Source organism: Gossypium hirsutum, chromosome D04 (genome assembly GCF_007990345.1).
Source record: "Gossypium hirsutum isolate 1008001.06 chromosome D04, Gossypium_hirsutum_v2.1, whole genome shotgun sequence".
Taxonomy (NCBI): domain Eukaryota; kingdom Viridiplantae; phylum Streptophyta; class Magnoliopsida; order Malvales; family Malvaceae; genus Gossypium; species Gossypium hirsutum.
Genome location: NC_053440.1, coordinates 6,241,131 through 6,258,878, shown reverse-complemented (window position 1 = coordinate 6,258,878; position 17,748 = coordinate 6,241,131). Strand labels below are relative to the sequence as shown.

Sequence of the window (17,748 nt, the reverse complement as noted above, 5' to 3'; positions counted from 1 at the left end):
AATAATAATAATTCATATATATTTTTTAAAAAATCAAACATGAAGCCAAAAATAATTAATTATATGTGGGGTAAACTGTTGACAAGTTCATACTTAGACTTAGTAAATCAATTAATTTATCTTAAATTCGTAGCCGTCAGATGAATAAAAGAGAATATTGGCCGTTGGATTGAAAGTGGTATAGCAGTAGTGTTAGATAAATAAAAGCAGAGTTGTCTTCACGGCCGCTAATTCTATTTCTCTCTGTTTCCCTCACTCCGTTCCCTCTTCACCCCCCCAGAACCCGCTTCTCGACCCGATCCGACACCCGCAAATAAAACCCATTAGAATCCACTGTTCCCTGTCGGTATTACCTTCTTCCCCCTTTTTATTCATATATAATTTTGGTTTTGGTTGTGTTATTAACGAAATGTGCTTGCTTGCTTTGTGATTTTTATTTATTTATTCTATTAATTTTACTTTCTCTCATGCATGCTATCATGGTGAAATGAATGGTAATTTTGCGGGGTTTTCTTTTTCTTTTCGTTTTATCTTTTAAATGGAAATATAATTGGTTGTGATTCTTGCGTTCTTGCTCTAAATTGGAAAAAAAAAAAAAGAAATTAATTTGATTTTTTTTCTACTCAATGTGTTTTTCTTTTTGTTTTTTAAGTTACTTTTAGAAGCAGAAATTAAGGAGCAAAGGCAACGAATTGAACTGCATAATAGTTGTATTTTTTGTTGACTGTATGATCCTTATAGAATGGGATTTCTTTTAAAAACTTACAAGGGAATAGAGAAAAAAATTATGGAAAGAAAAAGTTATTAAATCTTTCATAGGTGCTGTTTTTCGGATTGTTCCATTAAACTGCTGTTTTATGATGAAATTATCATTGGTGATACTAATAACTTGTTATGTTGTATATTTAAGAGATGTCTGAGACTTGGGTAATTTACATTCTAGTTCATTCAACTTAGTATTAGTTTTCATGAATTCCACAAACCCTAAATTTTATCAAATTATACTTCTTTTATTATTAATAAATTAAGTCACTTGTGCTAACTTCTGTAAGTAAATTTAATGGAAAAGTTGATTCAGCATGCATTCGTGACTTAATTTTTTATGCCTCATCAAGATAATACATTAAAAGTTTATTCAACTTGCATACATGGCTTTTTTTTTTTTTAAAGACTGTTTTCGGTTTTCCTTTCTTAAGTGGACCCTAATGCCAGCATGGAAGATATTTTACGTAAAATGCTAGCAAGGAATTATCTCGATGACATGTAAAAAAATAAACCATATGCATGTGCATGCTAATTAAACTTTTCCATAAGAATTACTTAACAAAGTTAGCATAAATCACCTAAATGAAAGTTGATGTCAAGTTTAATGACTCAGAATGTAAATTGCGCTTGAACTTTTGTTCTTTTCAGTTTATATGGTATCAAATATATTATGCATGTAGGCGAATTCCAAGGCCTTTGGCTACTTGTAATTGACAACTATGCAACCAAAACCAGCTTGTCTTTGATCTGATTTCGAAGGTTTGTTTGCAATGGGCAATCATGTAAGCTTCAAGAAAATGTTAATTAGTTTTGTTCTTCACTGATGTTTGGAGAATACTTTTGCTAATTTTTTCTTGGACTAAATCAGTACATTGAGTTGCTTATGTTCCATGCGAGTTCAGACCATTTAATTTTTTTCTGCTTTTTCCAAAATAATTATATGCATTAACAAAACCTGGAAATGGAAGGGACAATTATTATATGCATACTTCATTATGCTTTGTGTAATAACTAGAGGCAAAGCTAGGAATTCGGTGTTGGGGGGCCAAAGTAAAATATTAAAAGTTTGGGGTCAAAGGTAAAAAAAATTGCTTAAAAAGGACTTAAATTTGAATACTTTATAACTTAAAAAGACTAAAATCGATATTTTACCACTTAGCTAGGGGGGACCAAGGCCATTGCCTGCCCCCTCTAGGTATGCCCCCTGGTAATAACCAAATACACTTGTCTTCTATGAAAGTTTTCTTGCAAATACTGTGCAAGTTTAAACATCCTTTCCTATTGCAACCACTTATAAACTCAGTTGTTCTTGCTTTTCAGGTCTTAAGTCATTTTGTCTTCCCTATTACCTTAGAATATAGATTATAAGCACTTACTGATGATTTACTTTGTTTTAGTAGCATGTAAAAGAAAAATTGCCCTGGGAATTGTCATTGCCTCTGCCCTCTAGTGTCAAGACTTTGTCATTAATTCTATGGGACCTATGAAAATGTTACCACACAATTATAGTTATGGTTCTGTTATAGTTGTATCAATGTTTTGCTGACCCATCCTCTGTAAAGGCGATGAGCGTTTCAACTGTTTTGAATAATTTTGGATATTGAGTTGTTGTGACATCCTCTATATATATTCTATTATTTCTTTCTATAAAAAATGTGGCTTCTTCCTTGGGGCTTCATGGCTGCAACCTTTTTCTCCTTTGTTGGAAGTTGTATTAATTATAGAAGGTACTAAGTTTGTTTTGAATATGCAGATCTTTGCCAAACATTAGGTTCATGTGATGGATATGTCTGATGCAGTCATAGTAAATTCGAGCAGATTGAAATCTATTGTCTGGAATGACTTTGATAGGGTTAAAAAGGGTGACACATTTGTGGCCATTTGTAGGCATTGTAAGAAGAAGCTTAGTGGATCAAGTACTAGTGGAACCTCGCATCTGAGGAACCATTTAATTAGGTGTCAAAGAAGATCCAATCATGGTGTAGCTCAATACTTTTCTGCTAAAGATAAGAAAAAGGAAGGTTCTCTTGCCCTTGTAACTATTGATCAAGAGCAGAAGAACGATGAAGTGCTTAGCATTGTGAATCTTAGATATGAACAGGAGCAGATTAAAAGTGAGCATGTTGCCATTGGTAGCAATAGCTTGGATCAAAGGCGGAGCCAGTTTGATCTTGCCCGCATGATCATATTGCATAACTATCCTTTGGCTATGGTGGAGCATGATGGGTTCAAGATTTTTGTCAGGAATCTACAGCCCTTGTTTGAACTTGTGACACGTAATAAAGTTGAAGCTGATTGCATGGAAATCTATGCGAAGGAGAAGCAAAAGGTGTATGAAATTTTTGATAAGTTGCCTGGAAAAATCAGTGTATCTGCTGATGTGTGGACTGCTTCTGAAGATGATGCTGCATACCTGAGTTTGGCAGCACACTATATCGATGAGAATTGGCAGTTAAAAAAGAAGAATTTGAATTTTGTTACTATTGATCCTTCTTATGCAGAAGACATGCATTCAGAAGTTATAATGAATTGTCTGATGGATTGGGATATAGATCGTAAGTTGTTCTCTATGATATTTGATAGTTTTACCAGTGATAACATTGTTGAGAGAATCAGAGATCGGCTGTCCCAAAATAGGTTCCTTCATTGTAATGGTCAACTATTTGATGTTCGATGTGCCGTAGATCTTCTCAATCGTATGGCTCATGATGCCTTGGAAACTCTCTGTGAGATTACCCAGAAAATACGGGAAAGCATTCGCTATGTTAAAAGTTCAGAAGCAACACAAGCTACATTCAATGAGCTGGCTGATGAAGTTCAGGTTGAAACTAAAAAATGCCTATGTATTGATAATCCATTGAAATGGAACTCGACATATTTAATGCTAGAAGCTGCCTCAGAATACAGGAAAGTTTTCTCTTGTTTACGAGATCGTGACCCTGTCAACATGAAGTTTCTACTATCTGATCCTGAATGGGATAGACTGATTACTGTTACTAGCTTCTTAAAGCTGTTTGTTGAAGTTACTAATGTTTTTACAAGAAGCAAGTATCCAACTGCAAATATATTTTTCCCCGAGATTTGTGATATTCACTTGCAGTTGATTGAATGGTGCAAGAATCCTGATGAATATATTAGTTCGTTGGCTCTAAAGATGAGAAAGAAGTTTGAAGAGTACTGGTATAAGTGCAGTTCGGGTTTGGCAGTTGCAGCTATGTTAGATCCTCGATTCAAAATGAAGCTCTTGGAGTATTACTACCCACAACTATATGGTGATAGTGCTACAGAGCTTATTGATGATGTTTTCGAGTGTATTAAATCACTTTACAATGAACATTCTATGGTCTCCCCATTAGCATCTTCTATCGATCAGGGACTGGATTGGCAAGCAAGTGGTATTCCCGGTTCTGGAAAAGATTCTAGGGACAGGTTGATGGGTTTTGACAAGTTCCTTCACGAAACTTCTCAAGCTGAGGGCTCTAGTTCTGATTTAGACAAGTACCTGGAGGAGCCACTGTTTCCTCGAAACGTTGATTTCAATGTATTGAATTGGTGGAAGGTTCACACTCCACGGTATCCTATTCTATCTATGATGGCACGCAATATTCTAGGAATTCCCATATCCAAAGTTGCAGCAGAATCAAGATTCGACACCGGAGGAAGGATGCTTAATCATAACTGGAGCTCATTGCCTCCAACTACAATTCAAGCCCTCATGTGTTCGCGAGATTGGATACGGAGTGAACTCGAGAGCTAGTTTCAGGGGAAGAAGATGAGGTGGGAGGTTAGCACCAATTTTTGTGTAGCTGCTATTTTGTCAATAACTTTTGGTTCTTGCTGGGTTTGATTTTAAGAAATTTAGGGGTTATTATTATCAAACACCATATTTATGCTGCTCTCAGAATATGTTGTAAGTGAAGTAGTTGTACAGTGTATAACTATCAAAGCCTTACTTTACTCTGCCTGTCTTGATGCTTGTTTCTACATCACAGTGATGCGAAGTTCAGGTATAAATAAACAAGATGCTAAGTTTCTCAAACTTGAATTTGGCTCAACAATTCCATATTGAATCCATATTAGAAAGGTTGGATTACTAGATTTGTAAATTTTGTGTAATTGGGTAATGGTTTAATTATTACAATTGTTATAATTACAGTTGATTTAAAGCTTACTTTAGAAATTTTCATCCTAAACAAAGCCGAGTGATTCATTTCCTAATAGGAAACCTCAAACCCTCAACTAGATTAGATCACAATGTAGGTAAAATTATTTATAAAATTTAAAACCATAAACAGCATAACCTTTATCTAAAAATGCAGATTTAAACCTTAGGGGTAATGTTGTCAATAAAAATAATTATGACCTTTGAACCTTGACAATAAAATGGACATGAAAAATATCAAAAAAATAATTTCTTTAGTTTAAGTATTATAATTCTCATTATGTATATGTTTTTATCTAAATTTATCAAAATATGAAAAGATATAAATACCATTAAAATAATATTTATTGTTTTATAAAAAAATGGATAACTCCAATTTAATCAAAGTTTTAATATATACTATAAATACATGTGTACCCATGTGATAAATGCACATTATAAATAATGAAATATATGATTAATATATACTATAAATACATGTGTACCCATTAAAATAGTATAATAATTTTATTATGAACATAAATATATATTCTTGAAGAAATAACATAAATATCAAATAAAAAGATAATATTTGTCAACAACTTTTTGATTTAATGGCAAGAGTATTATGTTGTAGGAATGAGAGTTTGAGTTCAATCTGGAACAAATCTTATTGCCCTCCCTCACTGAGAGGGTTAAGGAGAGATTATTGTTTGGCATACAATAAATAAATGTATAATTTGAAACTAAAAATAATAACATATATACAATTAGTTTGGATTTCCGTGTGATGCACAGGTTACTTGTGTCTATTAATATTATAATATTTTTATGATTTTTATTTTTATTTAAATTAATAAATTATTTTAAAAATAATAATACTTGAAAAATATATATAAAGTTACTTTAATCAATATTATTAAAATATGTCTTTACTTAAAAATATATTTTAAGTTTAACAATTTACTGTAAAATAATTTCAATATTATCGACATTAAAATTTATTTATTTTAAATATATTTCAATTTTAAAAATTTAGTCAATATATATGTTTATATTTATGTCAACTTTTTCTTTATAAAAGTTGAAATAAAACTAATCAAATAACAATTACAAGATAAAAATAAAAGGAGAAAAAAGAAAGCTGCACTTTATCATATAAATAATATATTTTTTAACAAACTTATAATTTGATTATTTTATAATATCTTAAAAATATAAATAAAGAATTAATTGTATAAGAAAATAAATCTAAAACCAAAAACTTAAAACAACAATTATATTGAAATGTGTTATGAAATAAATAATAAAGAGAGTAAAGAATAAGAAAATATAAGAGTAAAAGAGAATAAAAAATAAGAGAGCAAAAGAGAACGGATTTTTATTGATCGATAGGAATGTTTACAATACTTTTCTAAAATCTATATTTATAGATATAAGAAGTATAAATTAAATAAAATTCTACTTCTAAGAACTATTAGAGTTCTAAAGTACGTCAAACTTATCTTGATGAAAATCCACTTAATATTTAGTGAAGGAAAAAGAGTACTCATATATCTATAATGTGCATAATATGCTACCTCATTAAAAATCTTACCATGAAAGTCTAGTGGGACAAAATATTGGTTAAGAGAAAAGAGTACAGTGCGTATATACTCTCCATCATAACCACATCACATGATATATAATATTCTAGGCATTCCAATATTGAATACTGACTTTTCAAATGATCACTTAACGTATTTGCTAAACATTTAATCATCGTTCTTTTGAAAGTCATGAGTGAGGAAAAAATTGGGGGAAATATATTTTGATTTCTTCAAGAGTTTCAACAATAATCATAAAAAATTTTTGATCGTGATCATTTTAAAAATACATATGTTCAAATCAAATCAATCCATATATTAAACAATTTTCAAGGAATTTCTTTATGCTTCTAGCATTCTAAATCCTTCAAAGATTTTAATATAAACTTCTATTATATAGTGATTCATATAAGAGGTTGTAACAACAACCATTAAACGCATGTCAAATCTTTTATGGACTACCAGACTAATAAAATATATCAACGTTATTACATCCACCACATAAGAATATCTTTTCATAATCAATGTCAGGACTTAGCGAAAAATTTCATATTTCATTAAAACTACTTCATTTGTACCCTCATTGGCTTTATACCTTTAGATATTTGGATGATTGGTCCAGAAATTTCCTGAATTTAATTCTAATCGAATTGCATCTTTCCATTTTGACCAATCTATTTCATTTTTATCTTTCTTAACAAATTTATTTAAGATCCTCATTATTTCAATAGTACTATTGCATGCAAAACTATTGTTGACAACTTCTATTTCTCACGGTCCATATTTTCTCATATTTATATAACTTACTGAGATCTCTTTATTTTCACTATTTTCATCTGTAATTTTAGGTACCTAAATTTCTTTTGGAGTTTTAATAATTAGTTATGTATTGAGTCTCTTTAGGAGCACCCGCCTCTATTATTTGGCCAACTTGATTTATTATTTTCTTATACGAGAGAATTTTTTCTTTGGAACTAATCAATCTACCATGCTTCAAGCATGCATTACCTTCAATTTATTCTAACAAGTTGTCCTACTGGGACTTCAATTCAAATAAAAACATTAGTTGATATATAATATTTGGTTACTCTAATCAGGTCGTTAAAAAAATCTAGCAATTAAATTTGTAATAAAATGAGTTATCTTTTTTGTACTGTTGGTTCAAATTACTTTCTATGACGATGTAGATAATAATAATTTATTTCAAGTAATTTATTCTATCCAGTTATTTTTTCTCTCCCCCTTAATGTTGGGAAAATTATCAAATCCATATGCAAATCATGTCTTATATATTGAATCTCCAATTCATTCAAAACATCTAATAATAAAGAGATTCATAATTAATACATATTGCCAACATTCTTTGAACACCCGTTTTGTGCAGTTTGGTGGAGCAATTCAAATATATAACGCATATTCAAAAATTCTAAAATGGGTTATATTTGGCTCCTAACCAAAAGTCAATTGTAATGAGGAGTACTTATCACAATTTATTGACATGATGCGTGTAAGTATTTATTCATATAAAACATCAGATTCTTATATACAAAAAGTTTTGTTCTAAAAAATAATGGTTTAGACATTAACTAGAGACATTTAATCATTAATTCTGCTAAATCAACTTAAACGTATAAACAACAGGCTTTTGTGATAGTTACTTGCACTGACAATCTAACATACAATAACCATTGAAAACTTGAGTAATAAAGTAACCAACATTAGCAAAAATTGTCTTGATTGCATAATTTGAAAGTTTTGTTCATAAACAAATCATTAAACAAGTAATCTTGCAAACCACAGGTTGTGAGTTGATAACTCACATGTGATTAACTTGTAGATGCATCTACTAAAATCATATTAAAACATCCACTTGTTAGATAAATAGACCCATATTTCTTTCAGAAATGCTAGAGATTCAATCTCAATTTTTGTTACTGAGGTTCTAATAATTCATATTCTTTGAGAACAAGCATCACTTAAAAAATCTTTAAAATAAAGAATCTTCAGGTTCTTTAATAAACTTCCATGTAAACTATAACAACCCGTTTTCAATGAAATTGAAATAGTGGTTTCAGGACCATAAATTCGAGTCCGTAAGAAAATTTATTTTAAAATTATTTTATGGTCTACCGTATGATAGGAATATCGTATAAAATTTTGTTAAGAAAATTTTACCGATTACATGTTTAATTGGTAAAAGGACTAAATTACATGAAATGCAAAAGTTGAGTTCTAGCAGCTTTAAGTATCAAATAGCTATGGAATTCAAAATTTGAGGTCCTTATATGGAAAATAGACCATTAAGAGGAGTTAGTAGATAAGTATGGTATTCATCTATGGAAAATTAAATAAAGAAAAAGACTAAATTGGAAAGATGAAATAATAAAAGATGATATTTAATTAAATAAGAAATATCATCATTTTATATCATCTTCCCCCCCCCCCCAAAAAAAAGACATGAAAACCCTAGTTATGGGTGTTGAACTCAAGGAAACTATTTTGGCTTAATTAGGTATGTTTTCTTGTCCCATTTTTAATAATTTTTATTTTTCGAGATCATAATAGCTTAATCTAGCTATCTCGGGGATTAATTTGTAAAGTTATCAAAGTGTTAGGATTTTGCCATGGATGAATATAGTTGAATTATAAAATTTTATGGTAGAAAATGAAAGGTTGTTGATAGATAAACAACTTTTGTAAAGGGAATTTTGATGAAATTATGATTTAGGGACTACATTGAAAAGTTACAAAATTCATGGAAAAATTCTGAATCTTATGAAATACATGGGCTGCTACATGTAAAAAAAAATATAAGCTTGGAATAATGATTAAATTGCATGAATTTTATTTTCCGAGCCTAGGGATAAAATCAAAATTAATTAAAAGTATAGGGGCAAAATGGTAATTTTTCATAAGGTGTGAATTGAATTAAATTGAATATGAATTGATGTTAAATTCATTCATATAGATTCGGAAAAATCAAATACGGAGTTAGAATGTGGAAAAGAGAAGGTATCTGATTAGTAGATTACAAATACACGAACACTTGTTGAAGTAAGTTCGTGTAACTAAATTGTGTATATTTATATGTTTGAATTGAATGTTGTATATTTGAATTGTGAAATTGCTATTTATATTAAATTGATTACATATCCGACAAATCCCGATAAATGTTAAGTTTCGTTTCGTTTGAATAGATGAAATTTCGATGGATAAAGGGTCCTGAATTGGTTGTGGTCCTGCATATGTTGCGGGCATACCACAGCTCGAAAGAGCGTCCCGTTAATAGCCCTCTCAAGCTTCCTGATACACGGTTCTTACGAGCTTCCCGTTAATAGCTCTTCAGAGCATTCTGATTTGGTTGTGATCCTACATGTGTTGTGGACACACCGCAGCTCTTATAAGCGTCCCGTTATATGGATCTTCATGAGCTTCCTGATTAAAGGTTCTTTGTGAGATTTCTGATTAATGGCTCTTTGAAGCTACCCGTTATTGGCTTGAATAAGCTTCCTGAATATGACTTTTATGAGCTTCCCGTTATACAGCCCCGATAAGCTTCCTGTTGCATGGCTCATATAAGCTTCCCGTTATATGGCTCGAGAGAGGGCTTCCCGTTTATGTGCTTGTATGAGCATTCCTAAATATGAATTGACGGATTATAGTTTTGTACACTTCAAGTGTACTACTTGTGTATCCATCGATATTTCAAGTAAATTCAATGAGCAAATTTCCCACATGGGATAACCTGAACTTGAGATGAATTTTATGGAAATGTACATGTTATATAAATATTTGAGGTGGAAAGCATATATGTATAAAAATTATTACATGATGAGCTTATCTTTGTTTCTTGATATTCACATGAAGTACATGACTAACATGTTTCTTGAGATTATGTGTTTAGGCAAATTGCCAAATTTCATTGGATAAATATTTGTATACTTACCTTATGTGTGAAATAATGGTAAGTTAAATTTCATATTATATGAACTTACTAAGCATTAAATGCTTACTCTATTTAATTTCCTCTGTTTTATAATAATTCGGAAGCTCGTTGGTGGAATGTCTGAAATGTGCTGTGTCTCTGTTAAAAGATCGGCTTACCAGTGGTGGAATACATTGATTTCTATTATACCGAAAGAAAGGGTTACATGAGAATTTTTCCAAACCGGATTTCGAAAGAAATATATCAGCCAGAGATTTCTTGATCAGTAACGAAAATAATTTCTGGAGCTTAGACAGGGCCGTATGACTGTATCTGAGTATGAACGAGAATTTGTTCGACTGAGTAAGTATGCCAGAGAATGTATCCTGACTGAAATTGCAATGTGTAAGCGGTTTGAAGAGGGTCTTAATGAAGATATAAAATTGCTAGTTGGGATTCTTGAAATAAAACAATTTGTTGTACTAGTTGACTGGGCATACAAAGCCAAAAAGCTTAATAAAGAGAAAAGACAGGCTAAGATGGAAGCTAGAACTTTAAGTAAAACATTTACGGGAAAGTCACAACAGTCGGCTTCAAAGAAATTGAAGAAATATCATGACCGTTTTACCACCTCTGCGGGGTATTCTGGGAGAGACAGAAGTAGTCAACGCTCTAATTCGAGATCTCAGGCTACATCTGTAGCAAGTGCAGCCAGTGTTGGAAATCCCAAACCCAGATGCAAGAATTGTAATAAATTGCATTTTGGAGAGTGCTAAATGAAAAACGGAGCTTGTTTTAGATGTGGTTCCTTTGACCACTATCTCAGAGACTGCCCAGAAAAGCCTGAGAAAGATACCATACAGACTTCAAGGCCGAGTAACCCCGCCCCGAGAGGTAGACCACATCGTAATTTTGGCAATATGAGTGGTAGTCGGGGTACAACAAAAGATTCAATCGTGAAATCTGAAACACGAACACCGACCATAGCATATGCTATTCGTGCATGTGAGGATGCCTTTGCACCTGATGTTATTACTGATACTTTTTCTCTTCTTGATACTGATATAACTACTTTGATTGATCCTGGTTCAACCCATTTATATATTTGCACGAATTTAGTGAATAATAAAAATTTACATTTGCACGAATTTAGTGAATAATAAAAATTTATCTATTGTGTCCACTGAATCCGTGGTCAAAGTATCAAACTCCTTGGGCCAGTATATGATGGTGGATAAAATTAGCAAGAATCGTTAATGGTACAGGGTTACTGTTTTCTAGCCAATTTGATGTTATTACCGTTTGATGAATTTGGTGTAATTTTGCGTATGGATTGGTTGACTCAGCATGATGTTGTGGTAAATTGTAAGCAAAAGCATATTATGTTGAAATGTCAGAAGGGTGAAATGCTCTGCATTGAATCTAATAATTTGGATGGGTTGTGTAATGTAATATCAGCCATGTCAACACAGAAATATGTCAAAAAAGGTATGATGCTTATTTTTCCTATGTGTTGGATACTAAAGTATTTGAACCGAAGATTAAATAAGTGCTAGTAGTATGTGAATACGCTGATGTGTTTCCGGAAGAATTACCCGAATTATCGTCGATCAGAAAAGTGGAATTTTCTATAGATCTTGTTTCGGGAACAACACCGATATCTATAGCACCCTACAAAATGGCTCCAATAGAATTAAAGGAGCTAAAAACACAGTTGCAAGAATTGACTAATAGGGGTTTTGCTCGACCTAGTTCTTCACCTTGGGGTGCATCGGTTCTGTTTGTTAAGAAAAATGATGGATCCTTGAGATTGTGTATTGATTACCGACAGTTAAACAAGGTCACAATCAATAATAAGTATCCACTGCCACGCATTGATGATTTATTTGACCAATTGAAAGGTGCTACAGTGTTTTCAAAGATTGATCTCTGTTCTGGTTGTTATCAATTACGAGTGAAAGACTCGGATGTGTCAAAAACAACCTTTAAAACCAGGTATGGACATTTTGAATTCCTTATGATGCCGTTTAGCTTGACTAATGCACTTACGGTATTTATGGATTTAATGAATAGAATTTTCAGACTGTATCTAGATAGATTTGTTGTTGTATTCATTGATGATATTTTGGTATATTCCCGAGATGAAAAGGAATATGCTAATCATTTGAGAATTGTTTTGCAAACTCTGCGTGAGAAACAACTATATGCTAAATTTAGCAAATGTGAATTTCAGCTTCAGGAAGTTGGTTTTCTTTGACATATAGTATCTGTTGAAGGCATTAGGGTGGATCTGTATAAAATTTCAGCTATTGTTAACTGGAAACCACCGAAAAATGAGTCTGAAGTCAGAAGTTTTTTGGGATTAGTCGGTTACTATCGAAGATTCGTAAAAGGGTTGCAAATGATAGCTTTTCTGATGACACGGTTGTTGTAGAAAGATGTGAAATTTGAGTGGACTGATAAATGTCAACAAATTTTTGACTAGCTGAAAGCCCTGTTGACTGAAGCACCAATTTTGGTTCAGCTTGAATTGGGTAAAGAATTTTTGATTTACAGTGATGCGTCATTAAATGGTTTAGGTTGTGTTTTGATGCAAGAAGGTAAAGTAATAGCTTATGCTTCTAGATAGCTAAAACCACATGAAAAGAATTACCCGATACTTGATCAAGAATTAGCAGCTATTGTTTTTGCACTGAAAATTTGGCGACATTATTTTTTCGGTGAAAAGTGTCATATATTCACTGATCACAAAAGTTTAAAATATTTGATTTCACAAAAATATTTGAATCTAAGACAACGCAAATGGCTTGAATTGTTAAAAGATTATGATCTGGTTATCGATTATCATCCGGGAAAAGAAAATGTAGTAGCAGATGCTTTGAGTAGAAAGTCTCTGTTTGCTTTATGAGCAATGAATACCCGATTGTCATTGTATGATGATGGTTCAATCTTGGCTGAGGTAAAAGCTAAACCAACATTTCTACAGTAGATTTGTGAAGCTCAGAAAAGTGCTAAAGAGTTGCAAGCTAAACGGGTGCAGTGTGAATCAACTTTTGATTCAGAATTTCAGATTGGACTTGATGACTGTCTGTTATTCAGAAGAAGAGTTTGTGTTCCAAAGAATTCAGAGCTTGTACAGCAGATTTTGCACGAAGCTCATAACAATACTATGATTATACATCCAGGTAGTAATAAAATGTATAATGATTTGAAAAAGATGTACTGGTGGCCGGGAATGAAGCATGATATTTCTGAATTTGTATATAGATGTTTGATATGTCAGCAAGTTAAAACTGAATATCAGGTACCTTCGGGATTATTACAGCCAGTGACAATACCAGAATGGAAATGGGAAATATTTACCATGGACTTTGTGTCAGGGTTACCCCTATCTTCGAAAAAGAAAGATGCCATTTGGGTAATCGTTGACCGTTTGACGAAGCTTGCACACTTTATTCCAGTATGTGTGGATTTCTCACTTGATAGACTGGCTGAATTATATGTTTTAAAGATTGTCAAATTACATGGAGTGCCATTTTTTATTATTTTTTATAGAGATTCGCGATTTACATTCCAATTCTGGGAAAAGCTACAAGAAGCTCTGGGTATTCAATTACATTTCAATATTGCATTACATTCTCAGACTGATGGCCAAGCTGAACGTGTGATACAAATTCTAGAAGATATGATTCGGTGTTGTGTTTTAGAATTCGAAGGAAATTGGGAAAAGTATCTACCGTTAGTCGAATTCACATATAATAACAGTTATCAGTCAAGTATTAAGATGACACCGTATGAAGCTTTGTATGGTCGTAAATGTAGAACTCCGTTGTATTGGACTGAGCTCAGTGAGAAAAAGATACATAGAGTTGACCTGATCCGTGAAACCGAAGAAAAAATAAAAGTGATCCGAGACAGCTTGAAAGCAACTTCTGATCGTCAGAAATCCTATGCGGATCTTAAACGGAAAGAAATATAATTTCAAGTTGGTGATAAGGTATTCTTGAAAGTTTCACCTTGGAAGAAAGTTCTTCGGTTTGGCCGTAAAGGAAAACTGAGTCAACGATTTATTAGGTCATATGAGATCACTGAAAGAATCAGACTTGTTGCGTACCGATTAGCATTACTTTTAGAGCTTGACAGAATTCATAATATTTTCCATGTGTCTATGTTACGACGGTATCAGTTAGATCCTTCACATGTGATCTCCCCGAAAAATGTTGAAATTCAGCCTGACAAGACATACAGTGAAAAACCGATCAAAATTCTGGCACATGAGACAAAAGAATTGAGAAATAAAAAGGTAGCTCTAGTAAAATTCTCTGGCAATGGCATGGAATGGAAGAAACTACCTGGGAACCCGATTAAATAATGAGAAAAGAATACCTGAACCTCTTTACTGGTAAGATTTTTGAGGACGAAAATTCTTTAAGGGGGAGAGTTGTAACAGTTCATTTTTAGTAAAATCGGAACAGTGGTTTTGGGACCATAAATCTGAGTCCGTAAGAAAAGTTATTTTAAAATTATTTTATGGTATACCGTATGATAGGAATAGCGTATAAAAATTTCGTTAATAAAATTTTACCGATTACATGTTTAATTGGTAAAAGGACTACATTACATGAAATGCAAAAGTTGAGTTCTAGCAGCTATAAGTATCAAATAGCTATGGAATTCAAAATTTGAGGTCCTTATATGATAAATAGACCATTAAGAAGAGTTAGTAGATAATTTTGATGATTCATCCATGGAAAATTAAATAAAGAAAATAACTAAATTGGAAAGATGAAATAATAAAAGATGATATTTTAATTAAATAAGAAATATCATCATTTTATATCATCTTCCCCCCCTAAAAAAAAAGACATGGAAACCCTAGTTATGGGTGTTGAACTCAAGGAAACTATTTTGGCTTAATTAGGTATGTTTTCTTGTCTTGTTTTTAATAATTTTCATATTTCCGAGATTGTAATAGCTTAATCTAGCTATCTCGGGGGTTAATTTGTGAAGTTATCAAAGTGTTAGTATTTTTTCATGGATTAATATAGTTGAACTATGAAATTTTGTGGTAGAAAATGAAATGTTGTTGATAGATAAACAACTTTTGTAAAGGAAATTTTGATGAAATTATGATTTAGGGACTAAATTGAAAAGCTATAAAAGTAACGGAAAAATTTTGAATTTTATGAAATACATGGGCTGCTAATGTTACATGTAAAAATCGGCTAGGCTTGAAATAAGGATTAAATTGCATGGATTTAATTTTCCGAGCCTGAGGACGAAATCAAATTTAATTAAAAGTATAGAGAGAAAATGGTAATTTTGCCTAAAGTGTGAATTGAATTGAATTGAATTGATGTTAAATTCATTCTATAGATCCGGATAAACCAAATACAGAGTTAGAACGAGGAAAAGAGAAGGTATCGGATTAGTAGATTACAAATACACGAACACTTGCTGAGGTAAGTTCGTGTAACTAAATTCTGTATATTTATATGTTTGAATTGAATGTTGTATATGTGAATTGTGAAATTGATATTTATATGAAATTGATTACATATCCGACAAAGCCCGATAAATGTTAAATTCTGTTTGAATAGATGAAATTTCGATGGATATAGGGTTCCCGAATTGGTTGTGGTTCTACATATGTTGTGGACACACCACAGCTCGAAAGAGCGTCCTGTTAATAGCTCTCTCGAGCTTCCTAATATATGGTTCTTGCGAGCTTCCCGTTAATAGCTCTTTAGAGCATCTCGATTTGGTTGTGATCTTATATGTGTTGTGGACACACCGCAGCTCTTATGAGCATCTCGTTATATGGCTCTTCATGAGCTTCCCGGTTAAAGGCTCTTTGTGAGCTTCCTTATTAATGGCTCCGGAGCTTTCCGATATGACTCGCTTGAACTCCCCGATATATGGCTATCCGGAGCTTCCTGATTAATGGCTCTTCGGAGCTACCCGTTATTGGCTCGCATGAGCTTCCTGAATATGGCTCGCATGAGCTTCCTGAATATCGCTCGCATGAGCTTCCTGAATATGGCTCTTATGAGTTTCCCATTATACAGCCCAGATAAACTTTCCGTTACATGACTCACATGATCTTCCTAGTATATGGCTCGAGGGAGGCTTCCCGTTTATGTGCTCGTATGAGCATTCCTGAATATGAATTGATGAATTACATTTTTGTACATTTCGAGTGTACTACCTTTGTATCCATCGATATTTCAAGTAAATTCAACGGGCAAAGTTCCGACATGAGATAATCTAAACTTGAGATGAATTATTATGGAAATGTACATGTTATATGAATATTTGACGTGGAAAGCATATATGTATGAAAATTATTACATGATGAGTTTATCCTTGTTTCTTGATATCCACATGAAGTACATGACTAACATGTTTCTTGAGATTATATGTGTTTAGGCAAATTTCCAAATTTCTTTGGATAAATATTTGTATGCTTGCCTTATGTGTGAAATAATGGCAAGTTAAATTTCATGTTATACGAACTTACTAAGCATTAAATGCTTACTCTGTTTTATTTCCTCTGTTTTATAGTAATTTGGAAGCTCATTGGGTTGGAGGCTTGGCGAAGATATCATCACACTATCCATCAGCTCATTTCGGTATATATAGTAATTACATTTTGGTTATAATGGTATGTATCGGCTAAAAATGGTTATAGATGGTATGTATTTGTTTGGTTGAAATTAGCCATTTGGTATGACTTGTAATTGGTATGTTTTGATATGTAAAAAGTGGCCTTAATATGTTTATGTGTGTTTGATATGGATAAATGATGGAAATTGTATAGGCATGTTGATGATTGGTTTGTGATGGTATAAATTTGATAAAATATGCCCATATGTATGTATGGTTGTTTTTGTAAGTTTGGATAATTGAACATATGAGTTGATATGTCATGTATAAGACTTAGTTTTGGTTTGATTTGAATGTTTTATATTGGCTTGTGAAAGTGTTAAAGTGTTGATGTAGGTGGAATACAAATTGGATGAAAAATAAGGCATGAAAATGACCTTATTTTGTCCATACAGATAGAGACACGGACGTGTGTCTCAGCCGTGTGCGTGTGACTTGGCCGTGTGTCCACTGCATCTTCAAAATTTCAAAACAGAATGCTCAGAATTAATCACACGGCCTATTTAATGATGTTCACACGGCCTAGCACACGGATGTGTGACTTGGCCGTGTGACCCAAGTTAGAGAGTTACACTGTTACTAACACGGGCTAGGACACGGTCGTGTGCTCTATTTCGAATGCCCACACGGCCTGATACACAGGCGTGTGTCATTTGGCCGTGTGA

The 17,748-nt window shown here is 32.6% G+C and overlaps 1 protein-coding gene across 12 annotated transcripts; it reads left to right on the top strand.

Annotated features, from left to right (window-relative positions):
* Positions 1-193: 193 nt before the first annotated feature.
* On the top strand, positions 194-4,804 carry LOC107959708 (zinc finger BED domain-containing protein RICESLEEPER 2). Of its 12 annotated transcripts, none has more exons than XM_041091794.1 (3): positions 212-346; positions 1,446-1,547; positions 2,653-4,804. In XM_041091794.1, coding segments are annotated over exons 2-3 (1,872 nt in total). In that variant the 5' UTR covers positions 212-346; positions 1,446-1,545; the 3' UTR covers positions 4,523-4,804. The 12 variants fall into 12 exon arrangements, with proteins under 12 accessions (XP_016751317.1, XP_016751322.1, XP_040947728.1 ...); XM_041091792.1 differs by having other exon boundaries at positions 213-346; positions 1,446-1,524; positions 2,519-4,804; XM_016895829.2 differs by having other exon boundaries at positions 213-346; positions 2,519-4,804.
* The last annotated feature ends 12,944 nt before the right edge of the window (positions 4,805-17,748 follow it).

What these genes read in the sequence shown, in the direction of transcription:
- LOC107959708 (XM_016895828.2), top strand. Translation starts at nt 2,546, where the DNA reads ATGGATATGTCTGATGCAGTCATAGTAAATTCGAGCAGATTGAAATCT.